Source organism: Stegodyphus dumicola, chromosome 4 (genome assembly GCF_044657685.1).
Source record: "Stegodyphus dumicola isolate Sdum_Otavi_A_Nest chromosome 4, ASM4465768v1".
NCBI classification, from domain to species: Eukaryota; Metazoa; Arthropoda; class Arachnida; order Araneae; family Eresidae; genus Stegodyphus; species Stegodyphus dumicola.
This window is the reverse complement of record NC_140771.1, coordinates 70,820,161-70,841,428: the sequence shown is the minus strand read 5'-3', so window position 1 is coordinate 70,841,428 and position 21,268 is coordinate 70,820,161. Positions and strand designations below refer to the sequence as shown.

The 21,268-nt window shown below is 30.6% G+C and overlaps 1 protein-coding gene across 5 annotated transcripts in view; it reads right to left on the bottom strand.

The window, feature by feature from the left end:
* Nucleotides 1–2,165: 2,165 nt before the first annotated feature.
* LOC118201079 (speckle targeted PIP5K1A-regulated poly(A) polymerase-like) overlaps nt 2,166–21,268 on the bottom strand; it is a 53,149-nt gene continuing 34,046 nt past the window's right edge. For 4 of the 5 annotated variants that reach the window (XM_035373101.2, XM_035373100.2, XM_035373102.2 and 1 more), the window contains 5 exons: nt 20,149–20,378; nt 13,575–13,795; nt 10,548–10,634; nt 4,960–5,090; nt 2,166–3,027 (listed from right to left, as the gene is read on the bottom strand). In XM_035373101.2, coding sequence (XP_035228992.1) covers nt 2,233–3,027; nt 4,960–5,090; nt 10,548–10,634; nt 13,575–13,795; nt 20,149–20,378 — 1,464 coding nt within the window. In that variant the 3' untranslated portion in view covers nt 2,166–2,232. The remainder of the gene's footprint in view (nt 3,028–4,959; nt 5,091–10,547; nt 10,635–13,574; nt 13,796–20,148; nt 20,379–21,268) is intronic. The other variant, XM_085815067.1, reaches the window with a different exon arrangement.

Sequence of the window (21,268 nt, the reverse complement as noted above, 5' to 3'; positions counted from 1 at the left end):
AACTGAAAAAGAAGAACTTGAAGATATGCCACAACAGAAACGAGCCAAAAGAAGTGGTACTGTAAGGTGGCCGAATCTAGAGGATGACCTTGAAAACTGGATAAAGGAGCAACAAGGAAAGGGAATGGCAATTTTGACTGTAAAAATTCGCTTACAAGCAAAATTTATAGCAAAACAAATGAACATAAATGATTTAAAAGGAGGGCCTTGCTGGTGTAGCAGATTTATGAAAAGAAAAAATATTTCTGTGCGTACTAGAACAACAGTCGGGTGACAATTACCAATGGAATAGCAGGATAAAAGACATCTTTACTAAAATATGTGACAGATATTATTGACAAAAAAAAAAAACTTCTTTGGTCACGAATAATAAATATGGATAAAACGCCATTAGCTTTCGACTCTCCTGCAAACAGAACTGTTGATGAAACTGGTGCAAAAACTGTATCTGTGCTTACGAGGGGGCATGAAAGAACATCATTTACATGTGTGTTAGCTTGTGCCTCAAATGGTGACAAGCTAAAGCCAATGATAATTTTTAAACGAAAAAGTACTCCGAAGGGAGATTTTCCTAATGACGTAATTATTTGTGCAAACAAGAATGGCTGGATGTGCGAAACAATTGTGTATGAGTGGCTACAAAAAGTTTGGTAGCCTCGTAGGAGATCTTTTTTCCAATCAAAAGGGTTATTGATAATGGATTCCGTGCGTGCTCATTTACTTGAATCAGAGAACACAAGATGTCAAAAACTGTCTACGACTGTAGCAATAATTCCTGGTGGTTTGACAAAAATCTTACAACCATTAGATTTGTCAGGTAATAAATCCTTCAAAGCTGAAGTCCGAAAGCGATGGAAGTATTGGATGAGTGAAGGATTGCATACGTATACCACAAGCGGTAAAATGTGTAGAGCATCTTATGAAGAAGTTGCAAAGTGAGTAGGAAGTGCGTGGAAATCGGTAAAAACATCGTCAATAATAGCAGGGTTCAAAGCTGAAATTATATCCTTAGATAAAGACACTGTAAACCAAGAGGATGAATGTGACGATCTGGAAGACTTGGACTAGATCAGGATTTACTAAATCTTTTTAATTCAGATAGTGAAAAATCAGGTTTTGATGGCTTCATATGATGTATAGTTTGCTGTAATTCCTTTTGCAAGTAAAATTTAAAATTTCCTTTTGTCATCCAAATTTAATATTTCGTTGTAGTAACATATTTTATAATATAGTCTGAGTATTACAAATATGGACTTCTTTAGTGAGTAAATATAAGTATATTCGTGAATGTAAATATAATTTTAACATTTCTTACCTTTAATTTATTTTTGAGTTATGGTTTCATTTCATGCATTTTTCTTAACTGATATGTCATATATCAGGACTTAGGTTGAGATTTTGCATCTATATGGCCCAGGACGATGTCACGCACAATTTAATCTATTGCGGCATTTATGCTGATGCGACGTTTCTGTGTAATTTTAATTTTTTTCCGCCATTTTTCTCAAGTGTGGCGTTTATGCTGATGTGGCCTTTCTTCCGGAAATTACAGTAAGTATATCTCAGATTAATCTTGTTTATTTACAAAAATATGTATTTAAAAATATGTGCATATACATATATGGACTAAAATTGCGAAATTTAAAGTAAGCATGACTGATTATAATAATATTAAAACAGATACAAATTACTAAAGTGCCAAGAGCATTGATTTGTTACATGTTACCAGCTTATATAGGTATGAAAAACATTAATATAAACAATTTAAGAATGTGATGAATTATATAAAGAATGCTATATCATAAACATCAAATCACCAGGCTCAGTAAGGATAAAATGAAACATTTAAAAAATGTTTAACCACACTTTTACATAAAAGTAGTTTTGTTGTCACAGAATAGGAAATGTAATTTTTTGATTTTCTTAATGCATAAAACATTTTGAAAATGAAATTGGACATTTTAGTGGCTGCTTTGATGCATATTAGATGGCCTCAATCAGGTTAGAGACTGTCATTTTAGAGAATATTATAATTATCAACTCTGATGTTTATTTATGTTCCCAGAAATACTGATTGCCTTCAAAGGTAGTAATCTACAAAATAAAATTAATTGACAATGATGCAACATTAGGAGTAAAAAAATTACATACAAACAGGCAAGAAAAACGAGATCAAAATAAATATATTATGAATGCATATTCAATATTCAGCTTTTAAAACAGATATTTACATCAAAGATATCTACACATGTAAGGTATATATTCTTTCAAAAATACTGCTAGTCCTCGTAAAAATTTATCACTGTTTGTTGGCTTTAGTTTTACAAGCAATGAAATGCTAGAGACTTCATGTATACTTGAACATTCACACAAAAAACTGAACTTTTCCTTTTCTTCATCTTTCTTCTGTTGAAGTGAAAAACTGTTCTGTTTCTCCATTTCATTTTCTCTGTATTGAACTATTAATTTCGATATATGACGTTCAGTATCTAATTTATTAAAATTAGTCCCTGTTCTTCGAACATTCCAGCTATTTCTTCCATACCATGCATTAGATGCAATACAAGATGCACAATAAATAAGATGTTCAGAAAAGTGGTATTGTGATGGAATTTTATCTTTACAAGTACTGTTATTGTGTGAGACAAATAATTCTGTTTCATTGGTCATATCTAGAAATTTGCATTGAAATAATAAACAATAATCCAAGATGTGAAAAATATACTTAGCAACATTTTGTATTTCCTTCTCAAAACTTTCCATAGAAGATAAATTGACTGCAGATATAGGCAATGGTAATTGTATTGTAACACAGTCATTGCTAATAAATAAATCGGGATTAAGTTTGCTGTCAAAAATAGATATAAGGCCCCAGTTCTGGGGAGACAAAAATATGTTCTTGGTATGCTGATAAATTTCACAAACAGAAAGAAGGCTTTTTCCAAATTTCTTACAATATTTATATGACACACCTTTTGTCACATTCCAGTGTAGATCAATGGGATCTTGAATGCAAACTGTATTCAACTATTGAAATAAAGGAGGAAAAAAAAAATAATAATTTAAGAAAATGAACAAAGTCAAATACATATGAAAATAACTCTCTTTAATAAATAAAAATATTAGAGATTAAATATATACAATTTATACATCTCGTCATCAGAGTATCATAAAAAAAGATGGCTCAATTATCCTTTTTTTTTTTTTCAAACAAATTTACTTCTAAATATTTTCAATAAACTGATTTGCAACAATATTATCAAAGAAAAAAATCTATTGAAATATACGCATTGCTAAATAATTATTATACATTCCTATTTCTTTGACTAAAAGGATGAAAAAGAACATTTATGAACAGAATGAAAAACAGAACTTTTATTAATGTTCAGATATTCTAAATTTATTGTCTAATTATTTTGCTCAATAAAATGGAAAAGTCTGGTAAACAGCAATGTGTACAATTTTTCGATAACTGTACACATTGCTGTACGTACACATTGTACATGTTATGATAAATGTACACTTTACGTTTAATGCCTATTTCAACTTGGAATTTTTTAAAAAAAGAAAAAAAAAAAAAAGTTTCAAACATTATCAATTAATTTATTTTAGTCACACTCCAAAATTTGATTGAATATCTGCAAAGGGCTATTTACAGGTTCTATGCAATTAAATCTAGATTTAAAGCATGCCTTTAAAAAAAAAAAAAAAGTATAGTATTTTATGCCTTTATTTAAACCTTTCCAGCACGCTACCTTTTAAAGTCGAAGTTTTGATTAAAAAAAAAAAAAAAAAAAGGTAGGCAGTCAGGCCTAGAGGAGTACACAAATAAAATTTTGTGAAGATAGCACTTATCGTTTTAATTCTGTGGGTGTGTCCAAAGTGGCACACTGATTGAATAGAGCTTCGAAAAGAGTGCTGAAACGAGCATTGTTGTCAATGAACTGACCGATGAGAAAAAAAGAATACAGACTCTCAGTTGTCTTAGATAATCGGTGAGCCAGGTCTGGGCACACCTAGGGTTCGCCATTTGATTTTAGGCAAGATTTCAAGGTAAAAATTTTAAACTAATATAGAATAAGGAGATTAGCATACAGCCAAAAAAATAAAATATAAATTTCTTTTCAAACAATTCCTTTTATACCCTAAAACAAAATCTGGAAGATTTCTTTGAAAAACGAGGGTCTTAAAAAACTAAACATGGCTAAAATATATGGACTGGTTTGTACTGAGCTGTCATCTACTATAAATAAAGAAGGTTCAGAGTAACCTATAGTAATCTATAAATTCTTTTTCATTCAATTTTTCTGTGCATACAGAAGGAAATTTTTAGGTATGTCCAGACCGGACACACTGTGCCGCAAAGGGTTAAATTTAAACTCAATCATGTTAACATCGTACTTTTTCCATTTCTTATAATCTTTATAATATATTGCATAACTGAGGCATATATCACCCATGCCACCTGGTATTTATTGCTATTCCATAAACTATAATACCTTTTATTTATCATATGCATGATCTGACAAATTGCCAGTTCTCAGACATCCATTTGATGTGGCATAAAATCTTCATTTCAAGTCAAAATATGTCTAGCTAAATGAGGAATTTAAAAAGCAACAGAAATATTTCTTAAAACTTTATATCTTGATCATACTTTTTAAATAATATCTCCAACTGACGAAATGTATAATAACTATCTTCATAGCTTATTAACCTTTTATAAACATTTGTACCATTTAATGTAGCAAAATATATTTCTAATACCATAATTACATATCTTGGAACAGACTTATCATTTATGCTTCCTAACAATAATTCTTTTTATTATTATATTATATACTTAGTTATAATTTGTTTTAATTTGTTTAGTGTAATCTTTTACATTTAATTTTTAAGGATTTCTTTAAATCTTTCTTTTTATTCAGTGATTATACCTACAGAAATATCTATACTTACTTCAAAACCACTATCTTCTCCATCTTTTGGTTTAAAAAAACATATATTCATTACATCAGAACTTCTAGGGCAAATAACCCATGATAAATCAAAGTTTGAATAAAAGAAGAAAAACTCTCGCAGTAATTCTTCTGAAAGAGACAAGATGATAAAAAATAAGAAAAATGAAAAGCATTTTAATAAAAGTAATAAAATGCTTTAAAAAACATTCTTTGCCATTTTTTTTTATAAATTTGCAAAAGTTATTCAGAAATTTACTTCATTAATGTTGACATTTCTAAAAATTGCAATAAAAAATACTTCTCTTGCAAAACTGCATTCTGTAGGTAAATTATTCAGATTTGGATCACTCTATTACTCTTTATTATTATTATTATTACAAAAGAATCTTCAACTGGCTGAACACTAAAAGAACATCAATTGATAAAATAATTATTTGAAAGTTCGATAAATTAAAATTTTAGTCTCATAATTAACATGTTGACTGCCATGAGAGTCACCGGTGAACGGAATTCGACTTGGCTACAGCACCGGCGACGCGGCCAATAGTAAAATACATAATTAGAGTAAATATCGATAGTGATAAATTTCTAAATAGTACCATTGTTACTATAATGGTTTGAAGAATAATAAATCGTAAAAAATTTAAATTATAAATCCCAATAATGTTCTACAGAGCCTTGGGGGTCACCAGTAACTCCCCCCATGAAAAATGCATTAAGCACGACTATATAACTCACATTATCTTCTGTAGATAATATTTCAACATAATATACATAGCATAATAAAAAAATTTCAAGTTGGCGTCATGGGCAAACCACGTAAAACGTGCATGGCAGCCAACATGTTAATAAAAAAATCTTATGTGTACACCACACGACTTGTACGGAATATTAAATTATACATATTTTTCCTTGCATTTCATTTAAACTTATTGGATTTAATTAAATCTACTTCGCCGACAGCGCATAAACCACAATAGAATAAATGCATTCTTTAAAATTCACTCTATTTGTTTACCATAGTGACACTCTGGCGCTAGGTTCACTTAACAGTATTTTATTTCGTTCATATTATAACTCAGAATGCCCAAAATTTATACTATTTAAAGAAGTATCTAATCGTTGCCACATGTTCTATTCAAATACTACAATAAAGCTAGAACAATGTAAATTGGTGTACTAGGGAAAAAAAATCTTTTTCCCATCATCCCTTGAAATATTACACTAAACTGTATATTCATGATTTAAATTCACTGGGAGCTTAGCTAAGCTATTGTCTACTTTTTGAATGAAATTGTAATTCCACTCGGAGTCTCAGTTAAGATCAGATCTGGCAATTTATTTTATTTTTTAATGATTTATCATTAATATAACTTGATTTATTAAACTTCGTGTATCTCCTTACATTTCATCGAATTTAACTTTTTATTCTTTTAATTTTTACCTACTTATTTGTTATTTATTTGTATTTGTTCATTTTTTCTGAAGACTCTCCATTCTGGTCTAACACTTTTTCTAATTTTAGAAATTAAGCCTTATAAATTAGGCTATGCTTTTCCGGTAACTTTAACGATGCTTCATCACTTTTTTTCTATAGTGGGAAGGGTCTCGAATTCAAATCACTTTTTCTAACTACAAAAGAAAACCTAATGTTTATCCCTCTTTACAAAAACAAAACTGACTTATTGAGGGTTGCATTTACATAAAAGAAAAAATCTGATGTGTGCACCACATGACTTCCTTGTACGGAATATTAAATTATATGCATTTTTCTTGCAATTCGTTTAAAATTATTGGATTGAATTAAACCTACTTTGCCGACAGCGCATAAACCACAATAGAATAAATGCATTCTTTAAAATTCACTCTATTTGTTTACCATAGCAACACTCTGGCACTAGGTTCATTTAACAGTATTATATTTCCAGTATTATATTCATAACCATATTCCAGTATTATATTCATTCATATATTATTCAGTATATTTCATTCATTTTCAGTATTATATTCATATATTTCCTTAACAATATTATATTCATATTATAACTCAGAATGCACAAAATTTATATCATTTAAAGAATTACCTAATCGTTGCCACATGTTCTATTCGAATACTATAATAAAGCTAGAACGATGTATAAAAGAAATTAAGCAAACAAAACAAAAAAGAAACAGTTTTTCACAGACAATTGAGTATTTCTCATTCCATTAATTCAGTTCTCACTTCGCGACAAGGCAAAAATACATAAAAACTCAAAATATCTATATTAAAAATTAAATTACTAATTATTAAAAATTAAGTAAATCTTAAATACTTATTTCCTCGAAAAAATTCCAGAAAGGATTAAGCATGATTTAATTCGCAATAATAAATGAAGGCGTTATCTTTGTTGTTGCGAAGCTACATTTCTCTAGATTGGCAACAAATCCACTACTCTGCTGTTTCAAATGTAAACAAGCAATGGCAGCCTTCAAAAAAATTATTAGGCTTAGCGGCACTTAAACAACTTTAAAATTGTTGATAATTCTAAAAATATTGCATACAGATTTACTAAAGGCATAAAAACCTTAACCAGAAGATAAGAAAAACATAATTCCATCATTTTTAAAGTAAAAAATTTTCAATTTACAAACATATAAGAGTAAAAAGCAACTGAGATCACTGAGCCGGGTAACAGAGTGGATATATATATAATTATATTTATATACGTTTGCTGCAGCTGATTGCAACCAAAACACGAGGTGCACATCTATATGTTATAGCAGTACTACATATAAAATTTCAACGTTCTGAGGCCACTCGTTCTTGAGTTATGTGAGATACGTACATACATACGTTCTTACAGACGTCACGAATTCAGAATTCATTTTAAAGCAGTTTTATAATTTTTTTGGAGGAAAAGTCTTTTATTCTGTCTTTACGTACAGATATCATGCAAAAACATCGTTAAATTGCATTTGATAACGGTCAAAATGGATATTTTTGTTGAAATATGCTGCCTGAAACTTTTCGCGATTACAATACTTCCTTTTTACTTTGTACAAGGAAGTAAAAAGAGTAAATGTCTCTAAATATAACTAAATTTTATAATTTTTAAAAAAAATTATCATTAAAAATTATACACACACGTACCTATATATATGCTCAGCTAAAGCTTAAAGTTGGACACTTTGTGAAATAACTTACCGTTTTTAACATTTGCCAGTTGATATGGTTAAAATCCAAAATATAAAGCAAGTGAAGCCACTTCAATACAGTGTCCCTTCTAAAGAAACTATCAAGCCAACCATTGTTTAAAAAGACAGACACTTTTATGAAGTACTCCAGCATATATTTGCCTGCTTGCTTATGAAAATAGTTTCGAACTTCTAAAAACCAACCTTCATAAAGGTGAGATCATCTTTATACTGGGGTACTGCTACACAAGTAGGATTTAGTTTTCTATTTTGATTAGCAAGGCATAGTGATGTATTGACATAAAACTGCCGGCAACCATAAGCAAGTTGGTATCTTTCTGCATAGTAGCAGATTTTTTATTAAGATGCTGCAATTTTTTATGATGGGGACATTATTATGAAGGCATCCCAAACAATACTACTACAGTCAAAAGTCGTTACTCCGGATTCGTCGGGACTTCGGCGATTCCGGATTATCGATTTTTCCGAATTACAGATCATCAGTTTAAATCTGGTAAGATGACATGCAGAAATTATAAAATTAAAAATATGAAACCGTAATTTATGAAATAAAGAACAATTATGATCTAAAGGGTATCAAAATTTACAAAAAAAAAAAAAAAAAAAAAAAAAAAAGCTTAATATTTATTTGTTTACTTTATTAAACATTTCTTTCAATGTAAGTTGTTTCATTTTTTATGTGATAATACATTCTCTTTAATTCTATAAACAGACATAATTTCTTCTTCAGTTACAAAGTTCCGCTGTTCAAGTCCTATAATTGCTGTGCCGAGAATACTGACTAATTTCTCAATTGAAATTTTTCCGTTTTTAATAACCTCTGTTACTTTCTTCGCTATCGGAAGCGAATTATAATGACAAGGAATTTGATTTAAATCATATCAAAGACGGAGTACATCGAGATGAAATACTACATTTAGTAAGGAATTATAAGCCAAATAAAATAAAAACATCTGCCCTGAAGATAAGTATAGTGCTGACAGATCAACTTCCAATTCATTGTGCGCTGCAGCATTAAAGATACTGCAAAAAATAGATAAAGGCATATCCTTTGTTTAGATAAACAAAGGATATGCCTTTATCTATTTTTTGCAGCAATTCCACTTTTTGTTTAATAGACTTCGAAACATACTTTCGCTTTGTAGATCCTTTACATATTAGTAAATATATATCGGAAATTCTATTTGACATAATCGAAAGTTCAAGCTTACTTTTATAAAACTGCTCTAACAGTCTGCAAAAAATAATAAGCCGAATCCAATTCGAAGATTAAGGAACAACGCAATCTGCAACATTAACTGAATTAGATAATTTTAGCTTAGCTTATACCGTCTGTTATACATTAAATGTGCATTACATATTTTGCGCGCGCGCACATGCATATTCGCAGCCGTAATGATCTTACGAGCAAGCATCAACCCGACGCATGCGCAGAAAGTTTGTAGCTTTGAGGTCCAGATTATGGGTGTCCGAATTAACGACTTTTGACTGTATAATATTCCTTCACATTTTCCTTGGTTAAGTCTAAATTTGTTTAAGATGAACTAGACAAATTAAATATTATCTTTACCTCTCTTTTAATAACTTTTCACAAACTCATATTCTTAGTGGATGAAAGATATGTTTGCTGTTTAATAGTGTAACTGTTAACAGTTACATTTTATCATTGGCATTATCATTAGAGATTTAGGTCACAATAGAGATAACATACATGTTATAAATTCACTCAACATACTGACCAGTTTGCTTTTCCTACTTCAGTATGATAACATGTGTAGTATGAGATTCCTAAAGAAATGTATTACTATTATAATTGGCTCTGAGGTTTATAACTTTTTTTAAAGGAATAAATTACTTTACCAAAGATTGTTACTCTTCACTGAGGAAAAGACATCACCATAAATAGTAAGAAAAATCATCATTTGTCCTGCATTGCAAAAAAAAAAAAAAAAAAAAAAAAAAAAAAAAGAGTAAGTGACTATTCTATATTGAAATAGTTTTTCATGCATTCTACCATCTCATGTTTTGAAAAAAATTCCTTTATTATCTAATGTCTGATGAAAAAAAAAGTTTATATATATATAATGTTTCTATGCTGTTTTAAAAACTCATTAAAATTTATATTTGCTGTAATTCTCAGCAAAATCCATCATGCAATTTTGTTGCTTACTAAGGTTTATTCCAATCTGTCCTAAATTTTTCCTAAATAGTGTGCACAGATAATATCATCCCATTACCAATATTTAGAAAACTTAATAAGCGGGTTTTGGGAAATCATTGTATGTTTTAGAATATGCTTCACATTTTTTAATACAAAGTTACATGTTTAAAAGATCATTCAAAGTTTAATAATGTAAAGCTTCCTCAATTCAATAATGTAAAGCTTACCTGCAGTTTGCATATTTTCAGATGGTGAAAAGCTGTTAACATATTTAGAGATATCATATGACCAATTTCCAAGATGTTTTTGAAAATCTGGAGGGAGGAAAATATTTTGATTGAAAATTCATAGTTAATTATAGTCATAATTATTATTTTAATCAAAGTTATTATTTCAATCAATTTAATTATTTAAATGCCTTAAATTTTAGGCATAACAATAAAATTTTTTAATCCTCAGTGATTAAAACCTTTAATGATTAGTAGTTTTGTCTTGGATTTCATTGAAGTTGATAGGATGAACTGATGTTCTCATGATTTTCCCACTTTTTTAACCTTTACACGAGATTTTTTTTTTTAAATCAGCTGAAATTAAGTCATTACAGATGAACCTATCTCCTATATTTTTGCCAAAACTTTATACCCTTTATTTACCTTAAATATCTTGAGATGCAGGTCTAGCCATTGTTTTTTTTCCCATCCATGATGTGCAGATGGCCCATTTTATCAAATGCAAATCAGGTCCCTTTCATTATGTGAGGTTATCAGATTCGCATAAGCAAGTATTTTGATGAACTGCTGCAATTCAGAAAAATCTCAGTTGGCCAGCACAGCATTAGTACATACATAGCGTATTCAGAAACTAAGTACCGTTTCATTCTAGCGCCGTCGCAGCGCTGTGGTAGGCGTCCCGTGCATGCGCGCTATTCTTTCTTGTTCACTGACTTTCAATTGTCGCCATTTTGGTTGCTCTATGTTGTGTTTTCAGTTTGCTGTCTGTGCACATTCAAAAGGTTTAAGACAATTAGTTCTCCTGCCGACTGTGAGATTCGTGCCGTGATTAAATTTTTGAACGCGAGGAATGTTAAAATGGCCAAAATTTATCGTCAAGTGACAGAAGTTTACGGTGAATACGTGATAAGTGATGGAATGGTGAGAAAGTGGGTAAGAATGTTTAATGCAGGTCGAACAAATGTCCACACCGAGGCTCGGAGTGTTCAGCCTTCTGTTGTCACTGATGATTTGGTAAGGAAAGTTGATGAAGCAATTCATGAGAACAGACGCTTCACAATAACAACTCTTTCAGAGGCATTTCCACAAATTTCACGTACTGTTTTCTTCGATATTGTGTCTGACCGCTTGAATTATCGCAAACTGTGTTCCCGATGGGTTCCAAAAATGCTCACTGATGTTCACAAAACAAAGCAACTTGGTAGTGCCCTGACATTTCTCACACGGTACAGTGATGAGGGAGAAAACTTTTTAAACCAAATTGTGACAGGTGATGAAACTTGGGTGTGTCATTTCACACCAGAATCGAAACAACAATCGATGGAGTGGAGACACACTCATTCTCTGAAAAAACAAAAGTTCAAAGTGACAATGTCATCATAAAAAATCATGTGCATTGTCTTCTGGGATAGGAAAGGCGTTTTGCTTACTGAATTTCTTCCCAGAGGTGAAACCATTAATGCGGCACGACTTTGTGAGACTTTAACAAAACTAAGGCGTGCCATTCAAAACAAACGAAGAGGAATGCTCAGTAAAGGAATTGTGTTGCTCCATGATAATGCTCGGCCCCATACTGCTGGTGTCACTCAATCGTTAATTCAACGGTTTCATTGGAAGCAGTTCGATCACCCACCGTACAGCCTGGACTTGGCGCCGCCTGACTATCACTTGTTCCTGCACATGAAGCACCAGCTTGGTGGCAAGCACTTTGAATCTGACGATGACACAAAAAATGCTGTGGAGTCATGGTTATCGAAACTGGCGGGAAGTTTCTTTGACGATGGTATATAAAAACTGGTCACCCGCTATGACAAGTGTTTGATCATTGGCGGAAACTATGTTGAAAAATAGTTTAAGACATGTATTTTCATGTAAAAATAAAATTGGATTCAAAAAAATTTTTTTACTATTTTTTTTTTTTTTTCAAACAGTACTTAGTTTCCGAATACGCCTCGTAAATTTCTATAAATAACTACCATCTGAATTATTTTGGAAAACACAGAAAATATGACATTTTATGGTATCTATTACGACAACCTTATTTTCAATACACTCATTAATTGAAAATAAACTTTTATTTTTCACCGTAAAAATAAATATATGCCAGAATGCAAAAAATAATACAGTACAAAGTCTTTAATACAGACGTCCATAATCCGGAATGATCTATATTCGGGACCTCAAAGCTACAAATTTTCTGCGCATGCGTATATGCGTTTACACATGCACGTTTAACATATAACGGACGGTATAAACTAGGCTAAAATTATCTAATTATCGATTTCAGTTAATCTTGCAGATTGCATTGTTCCTTAATCTTCTAATTGGATCCGGCTTATTATTTTTTGCAGACTGTTAGACCAATTTTATAAAAAGTAAGCTTGAACTTTCGATTATGTCAAAAAAAGTTTCTGATTCTGGAGCTGCCAAAGGATCTACAAAGCAAAAGCATGTTTCAATGTCCATCAAACAAAAAGTGGAATTGCTGCAAAAAAATGGATAAAGGCATGAAGAAAGTGACAGAGAGGTTAGTGAAAACGAAAAAATTTCGATTGACAAGTTAGTCGGTATTCTCAGCACGGGAATTACAGAACTTGAACAGTGGAACTTTGTAACTGAACAAGAAATTATGTCTGTTTATAGAATTAAAGAGAAAGTGTTAGCACATAAAACGAAGTAACTTAAACAACTTACATTGAAAGAAATGTTTAATAAAGTAAACAAATAAATATTAAGCTTTTTTTTTTGGAAATTTTGATACCCTTTAGATCATAATTACTCTTTATTTCATAAATTATGGTTTCATATTTTTTATTTTATTATTTCTGCATGCCTTCTTACCAGATTTAAATTGATGATCTACAATCTGGAAAAAAACCTAATTCGGAAGCACTGAAATCCTGACGAGTCCGGATTAAAGACTTTGTACTGTAATAATAAATCATTTCAAACTACATCTTATAGTAAAATTTGAGACTGTAAAATCAACTTTTAAAAATTATAATTAGGAATGAAATCATGTACCAGTTTTATCTAATATGATATCCACAGGTGGTAGAACAGGAGGAGTCCGAGTCTGGAGAAAATAAACAAGAAGAAGGAAAAATGCATAAGTTTTGAATTTTAATGGCCCTCCAATCAAGTGTGAACCTTTAGCCCAGTAACTAATTATTTGAAAAAGAGGAGCTACTCGACTATCTAACTTTTCACAGAAGCGCATCAAATTTGTCCCATATAATGCAGACCTAAAAATAGATAAATAAATAAAAGTCAATCAAGAAACAAATATGTTTCAATAAGAAGAAAAACATGACAATATTTGAAATACTTGTTTTTCATTAATAACATGAAACAAGTACTTTAAATAGATAACTGAAACAAAAGAAAATTATTCTCTAATCTTAGGATGAAAATATATAAGCACCAGGCTTATTTATTTACATATTAAGTAAAGTACTGATATATCTGATAGCTTTCAATAATTGTTATTGAAAACCAACAAATATAGACTTATTTTAAAAACATTATCTTTCCAATACTTTGGGGGGTTACTATACCTTGAAAAACGACACAGTAAGATATGTAAAACTCAGAGACAGCCAGATAATATAAGTAAAAGACTATAGAGACTATAGACCTCAAAGAAATGTACGAAATTCTTAAAAATCAAGACTAACTACAAAAATAACAAAGCATTAACATAGATCTTTTCTTAACGATATAGAAATGAATAAAAGTGATTTAAATCTGTTATGCATTAAAGCTAAATTTTAAAATGGGTATTTTTAATCAGTATGTACAATTAATTATATATGTTTTGTTGGAGATCTGGAAATTTCCAGTATGCTGAATAAAATGCACATATAAATCTGTATTATAAGTGGATAAATATGCATTAACGATATAATAAAATAAATATGAAATACAAATATAAAAACTTTATTTATTATTTAATGGAGATAACTGTGATTTTTGTCTGGAAAATAAATAATAGTAATTTAATAAATATTTTAATAAATAAAATTCATTTTCAAGACTGTTTTATAAAGTAACTGTATTCTGCAATTGGTGAAAAAACAAAGCCTTAAACTTTTGTTTCTGTACTTCAGAAATTTAGTAAATATTCTTCAAAAAGTGAAACATAATATTTATAATTTATGGACATTTTAAAATTTTATGTCCAAACTAAGTTTACTAATACTCCAAACTTATTCTACATAAGGGAACTTATCTAGGGATCTTATTGTTCTAGGTCAGGAATTTTAACTTTTTTCAGTCGCGACTCCTTTTTATCACTGAGATTTTTTTGCAACCCAGAATCCCATATTATTTTTAAAAATTTTGTGGGACCCCATAAGTATTGCACAAATCCAACACACACATGAGTGAAACTGTCAACTTTTTCACTTGTTACTGTAACATACTATTGCAGTTCTAATTTTAAGATATAGAACAATGTGAAAATTTTAAATAAGTAACAGACGAAATGACAGCGTCACATGCAAAGCAAGGAAAATGAATGTTTATGTTCTAAAAAGAATGCATCGAAAGTTTTTTTTTCCCCTTTGTCTGTATTGTCTTATTTTTATCTGTTTTCAGATACATTGTACAAAAATATTTGATAATTGTGCAATTATTATAAGTTAAAGAAATATCAAAACTGCTAAAATTTTTGGCGACCTCCTGCTGCAGGTCTTGCGACCCACAGTTTAAGAAACCCTGTTTTAGATAATGTATTTAGCATATTATTTATCAAAAGTAAAAGGTTCATTTTTAATATAAAAAAATTCTTTAAACTAAAAAGAACAAAGAAAATTAAGAGAGATTATTGAGTTCCTTCAGAATTTTTATGTATTACTTTATAATGTACAAGAAATATTTAATTCAAAGACAAAATAAAGCTTTACTTGATGTAAATTTATGTATTATACTTCAGCACACATTACTGATCTTAAATACTTGCTTTCAATAATTTGAACTTATCTAACTTTATACTTTTATAAAAACTGAAAAATGAACCTTGAAACTTTTTACATTTTTACTAAATGGTTACAAAATAATTCTGAAGTTGCAACTTTCTGTATCCAATTATGCAAGTAAAAAAAAAGAACTCCGATAATCTTGCTCCATCCCATTATTTTTTTAATACATTATATAAACATACGAAATACTGCAGCTCAAATTTATCAGATAACCATAAATAATGTTTACCAATAAGTTCATACTACTCAGGGCATTTGCTTCCAATTCGTTTTATATCATAGTAAACAGTCAACAAATAATTCTGGTCAAGTGTACCTAATGTGCAGTATGCCAGCTCATATAACCAGGATAACTGTGGCCAGAGTTATATGCCAAGCAATTAAGTTCTTTTATCTATATATCTTCATACCAGAAAGATACATATTGTCTTTATCAAATAGATGCATTGTAGCACTAAAAGAAGGAAAATGATACCAAGCAAATTACTGTCCAAAATACTTGCACCCTATAGAAAAGTATTCAGGAGGCAACACACTGTGACACAGAGTGTTACCTTATCTTGTGAATACTAGAATATTGTCAACAGGCAAACCATGATGTCACTAACATGGGCAATCATGATGTATACCAGCAAGGTATACACGCAGGTGTAGTAAATGTGTGAGGATTTTCAACTTCAATGCGATGGTAATTAGTATTTGTTGCACTGAATGCATTTTTTTTTCCCTTGTAAAGGTTTAGGTTTATTTAGTTACAGCAAAGCACATAAGGCATATCTACCAAGGGGAAGGCATATTTTTCAAATAGGTTCTATAAATGCTTGGAGATATATGGACAAAATATTGGAACCCCAAGTTAGACTGTTTACAGGTATTGTTGGCTCAGACTTTTTACTAATGGATAACAATGCTTGGCCTCATGTCAGAATACTTGCAAACAGAAGATATCACTCGAATGAATTGGCCACCTTACTCACCTGGACGGTTATTCTACGCTACGAGAGTCGACAGCAAGTTGTGGGCCTCCAGATGTCACTGCTAGTAAAAAACAGGTCTGCCCAACATCCTATATTCTCTGATTACGGAAGTTGTCGAAAGCGCGTGAAAAAGTGTTGCCGCGTCGTCAATCAAGGTTGTCCAGTTGACGTACTAAGTAGACAATGGCTTTGTATGTGTTTTCGCCGCTGATTTTTTTCATATTTAAACGAAGAATACCGTCGTAGATCTCTGAATCGATGGCGAATTTATAGAAAATATGTTGATGCTTTTGCTCTGCCAAAAGATGTTTTCATTGCGTATTTCAGATTGCCAAAATTTATAGTTATTTTAATTTGGGATGAACTGAGAGAGTATTTGGAGCCACATTCAGAAAAAAAGAACGCAATTTCTACTGAAAGAAAGGTTATACTATTCCTGAAATTATAGATATAAATTGTAATTGTACTCTTTAAAAATGTAGAAGATAATAAGTTTATCAAGCACATAAACCTTCTTCATTTAATACAAATATAGACATCCGATAAGCTTCTAATCGATTTATGTACAGCAAGAATTACATTTACTTTAAAATCTAACAGTTGAATACCTTACGAATAATACTGTGAACACAAAAAATGTCGTTCATTATTACGTGAAATTCACACTAAAATAAAAATTTAAAATAATAATAATAATTATAATTATAAAACTATAAAATAGATTTATAATATTTTTTTCAGTAGTTGTACTACTACTAGTGTGATACTTTTAAAAATAAGTTTTAGCCCAGAGGGGCTATTAATTTCGTTTTGCCATTTTGTGGCGTTTCACGATAAATGGCGTTTCACTTTTCAAATCGTTGCCACCAAGTATTCTCGCACTCTATTATATTTAAAGAAATTAAATAATGAGGAATCTGCAGAATGTATGAATGTTTCTCGCACTGTGATAAAACAACGGTACCTAGAGCCATGAAATTCTGAATAACGTAATCCTCCATCCTAATATAGGCATCTGGAGGCCCAAATTTGGAACTGGGAATTTGTATTACTATCCATTTCATATATCATATTTTGTAAAGCATTAATGAGTTTTTGATTAAGAAACCCAACGATTTCAAAGCGAGCAATGGCAAAAATCACTTTCATCTCTAGCGCGCGAGACTATGTATCGGAAATTCTAAAAATATGCTTTTTTAAAATTATATGATATTGCCGTTGAATTGAATTTTATGGTTTAAGTGCGAAAAACATGATATTTAATAAATAAAGGTAACACGCAAAACATTACAAAAATGGCCCTTTGGGAGTAATATAAAATCTGAAAGCTTTCAGTTTTTTTTTTTTTTTTTTTTTTTTTTTTTTTGTGTGTGTGTGTGTGTGTGTGTGTGTGTGGACCAAACTACCTGCGTTCAGCGACTCTACCGCTCGGCGGCTGGTGGGCTTGTTAGCAGAATTATACTGTATTATTATTGTATTATGCTATAAAGTAACAATGCTATAAGATTGAGGGTTTGTTCATGGAATAGTACTTTTGTAACCTATTATAGTATTAAAAAATCATTGTTCCTTTGCAAACTTAAAAAAAAAATAAATAAATAAATAAAAATACTGTTCATAGCATTCTCATTTTTATATTGTAAAAGAGATATTGATTATTATTAGTTTTCTATTTAAAATGTGTCGAAACGCTGGTTTGATAAGGACTTGAACTGCAGGAGACCTACACTGATTATTTTTACTTTAGTACTTCCATTGTGAAAATATTACTATCTTTTAATTATTTTCAAAGAACAAAATCTTTTGAGAAGGAAGAATATTTAAACTGAGCAGTTCTTATATACAAAATTAAAATAACAGCAATGTAATATTGAAAAAAAGGTATTAGTAATTGTGTGACAAAAATTGCAAAACGAATTAATCACACATACAGGATAGATTAGTTTAATTTTGGTTATATATTTTATATTGAAAAAATATTTTCTTTCATGTTAATTATAGAATAAATTATTTAAAATAAAGCATTTTGATGCGTGTGTGATAATTGAATGCAGCAGCAATCGGCCATACTGTAATAGCGAATGAATTTTATTTCTTTTCCTGAAAGAAATAATTTTCATAGAAAAAGAAAATAAAAAAAGGGAAGAAATATTAAGAAAGAAATATTTTCTTTCTAATTTCTTATTTAAAGAAATATTTTTCGAATAGTAACTGTAAAATAAATTGCGGGAAAACAGTTTTAATGTAAACATGGGAAAAAAAAAAAAAAAAACTTAGTTTGCTATTAGATTGTAATGCAAATTAATCATATTATAAATTTAAATAATTAAAATTGTTTATTTCTAAAAGGATTTGAAGTAAGCTTAATTCATTTACTCTTATCTATTTACCATTGCTTTCATGGTATCCTATATCACTCTTTATTTCTTACCTCTAAATTCCTGCGTTAAATTTCCCATTAAAAAACGAGATTTTCTTTCACATAACACAGCAGCATATTCTACTGCGTGTTGGTCATAATACTGTTTTGTGCAATTTTTTTTTCGAACTACAAATGCAGCGTGTGAGTTAGTGAAATAATGGGAGAATATTCTTAGAACTTCAGCCAGCGCGCGCTATAAATTTCGTCACTCGTCTGTACTGCGATTGGTCTAAAGCTCCTTGAAGCCTTGCCCCTTCCAGTAAAGTTAAATGGACCCACCCGCCCTCCAACTGAGGACCACAGAATGGCTTTCTCCGATAAGTTGTGATGGCTGTCCATACCGGTTCTTTTGAGTCAATATTGTTCGCTCAAGTTGTAGACAGATCCAGTGATCATAGAATAGGCGTCCTGACTTGAGCCCAATTGAGTCTTGGGGTGCCGAATTTCAGCATGACAAATTCCTCCCCGGATCCTCCAGGAGCTCAAAAGTGCACATTTAGAAGAGTGGAGTGCAGTTCCACAAGACTTATTCAACACTTTGGTAAAAACTATAAAATCAAGATGTGAGGTATGCATATCTGTCCGAGGTGACCATACACCCTATTAAAGAAAAAAAATTTCCCTAACAGATGACTTAATTTTTCCATCATTTTCCAGTTTCCACAAACTTGGTTTTAATTTCAATATTTTGTGAATAATAAACTGTCAAACATTGTAATTTATATTAACTAATGCTTTTGTACAAACTTATATTAATAATTTTTCATTAAGTATCGGTTACATTTTATTTCTGTCATCAACCTTTACCGTATTTGACGGCATATAAGACGCACTTTTTTTCCTAAATTTGGTCTCAAAAAAGTTACCTACGTCTTGTGAAGGACACAGGTTAACTTTCAATACTGAATGCTACTTTTAGCCCGGATCTAGACACACATACGTTTTTCTACATCTACATGTGTGTGGCCTTCTAAATAAGGGTGCGTAATTCTGATTATCATTCATTTTGATGACCATTGTACATTAACTACAGATAGCAGTGAGAATACATTCATATGTTAATTCAACCTATACTTTTGATTAGCTATCAGTAAAATGAATACCTTCAATAACTTCGACACATTTTTTTTTTTTAAACAGAAACAAGAACTATAATTTATCAACAAAACATTACATATGAGAACTATCCACATAAAATTCTCTGTACTTACACTTACTTGTTATCAAGAGATAAATCACAAGATAACTTTCTGTAAGTAAAATGCAGAATTGGGCAAATCCCAGGGATTACAGAAAATGGTCCTTCAAAATCTGAAGATTCTAAAATTTTACGGATGGCAAACAGCTGTTGTTTTGGAGAAAGAGGTTGAATTTTTGGGGCAGATATTTCATCTAATTCCAGATCTTCAGCGAATACTCCACAATGGGTATCTTCTGCAATTTCATTCTATTAATATTAAAAGACAAAATTTATGAAATCACACTAAATGCAATTTTTATAAATATGGTTAAATGTATATATACTTTATAACATTTTAATGCCATACACAGTTCAAAGTATGAAATCCGGACGTCCATTATCCGGAATGATCTAAAATCCAGACCTCAAAACCACCAACAACATTTTTTCTAGTAGGAATTACGCATGCGCATTTGATTCCCCTCATCCTCGAATAATAAAACATCAGGAGAGTCCCAATTCTTAATGTCACTTTGACACTAAATAAAATACCTTATTATTGAAGAAACAATCATTTTAGCATAAATTTGTATGACCAGTAATTTTGCTTCATTGCTACGTATCTGCTTGGCACTTATCTAAAACCGAAATTTTCCACATAGATAAATCGTTGATCTGACGCCAACCTGGAGAATCATTATTTATTATACTTTCCTTTCATCCCCGTATGTTTATCAAAATATGACAACTTGAGTAATGACTCATGTAGCGATGCCTAAACATTTTTTATATTAGTAATTGAATAATAAAAGAGTATGGTAACCTTTTATGTTGACATTACGCTTGGTGATGACTACAGATTTAAGTTAAATGCACTAAAAACTGTTGACGAGGAAGAATTTACCAAAAATTTCTTTCCATATGCTAAAAATAGATTTTGTTGATGATATTCATAGACCCAAAGATTACATTTAGGGCTATTTGAATTAAGAATAACTGATTTGTTATTCACATAAACCCAGGACCAACACCAGGGCTCGTGTGGTCGCACCGAGTCGCAGAATTTAGGACTCACAGAGACTGCATCAGGCGATAAGATATCTAGCACCAGCCTTCAATAAGGCTTAAGTATATGTGGGAATTTATTTATTCAGAAC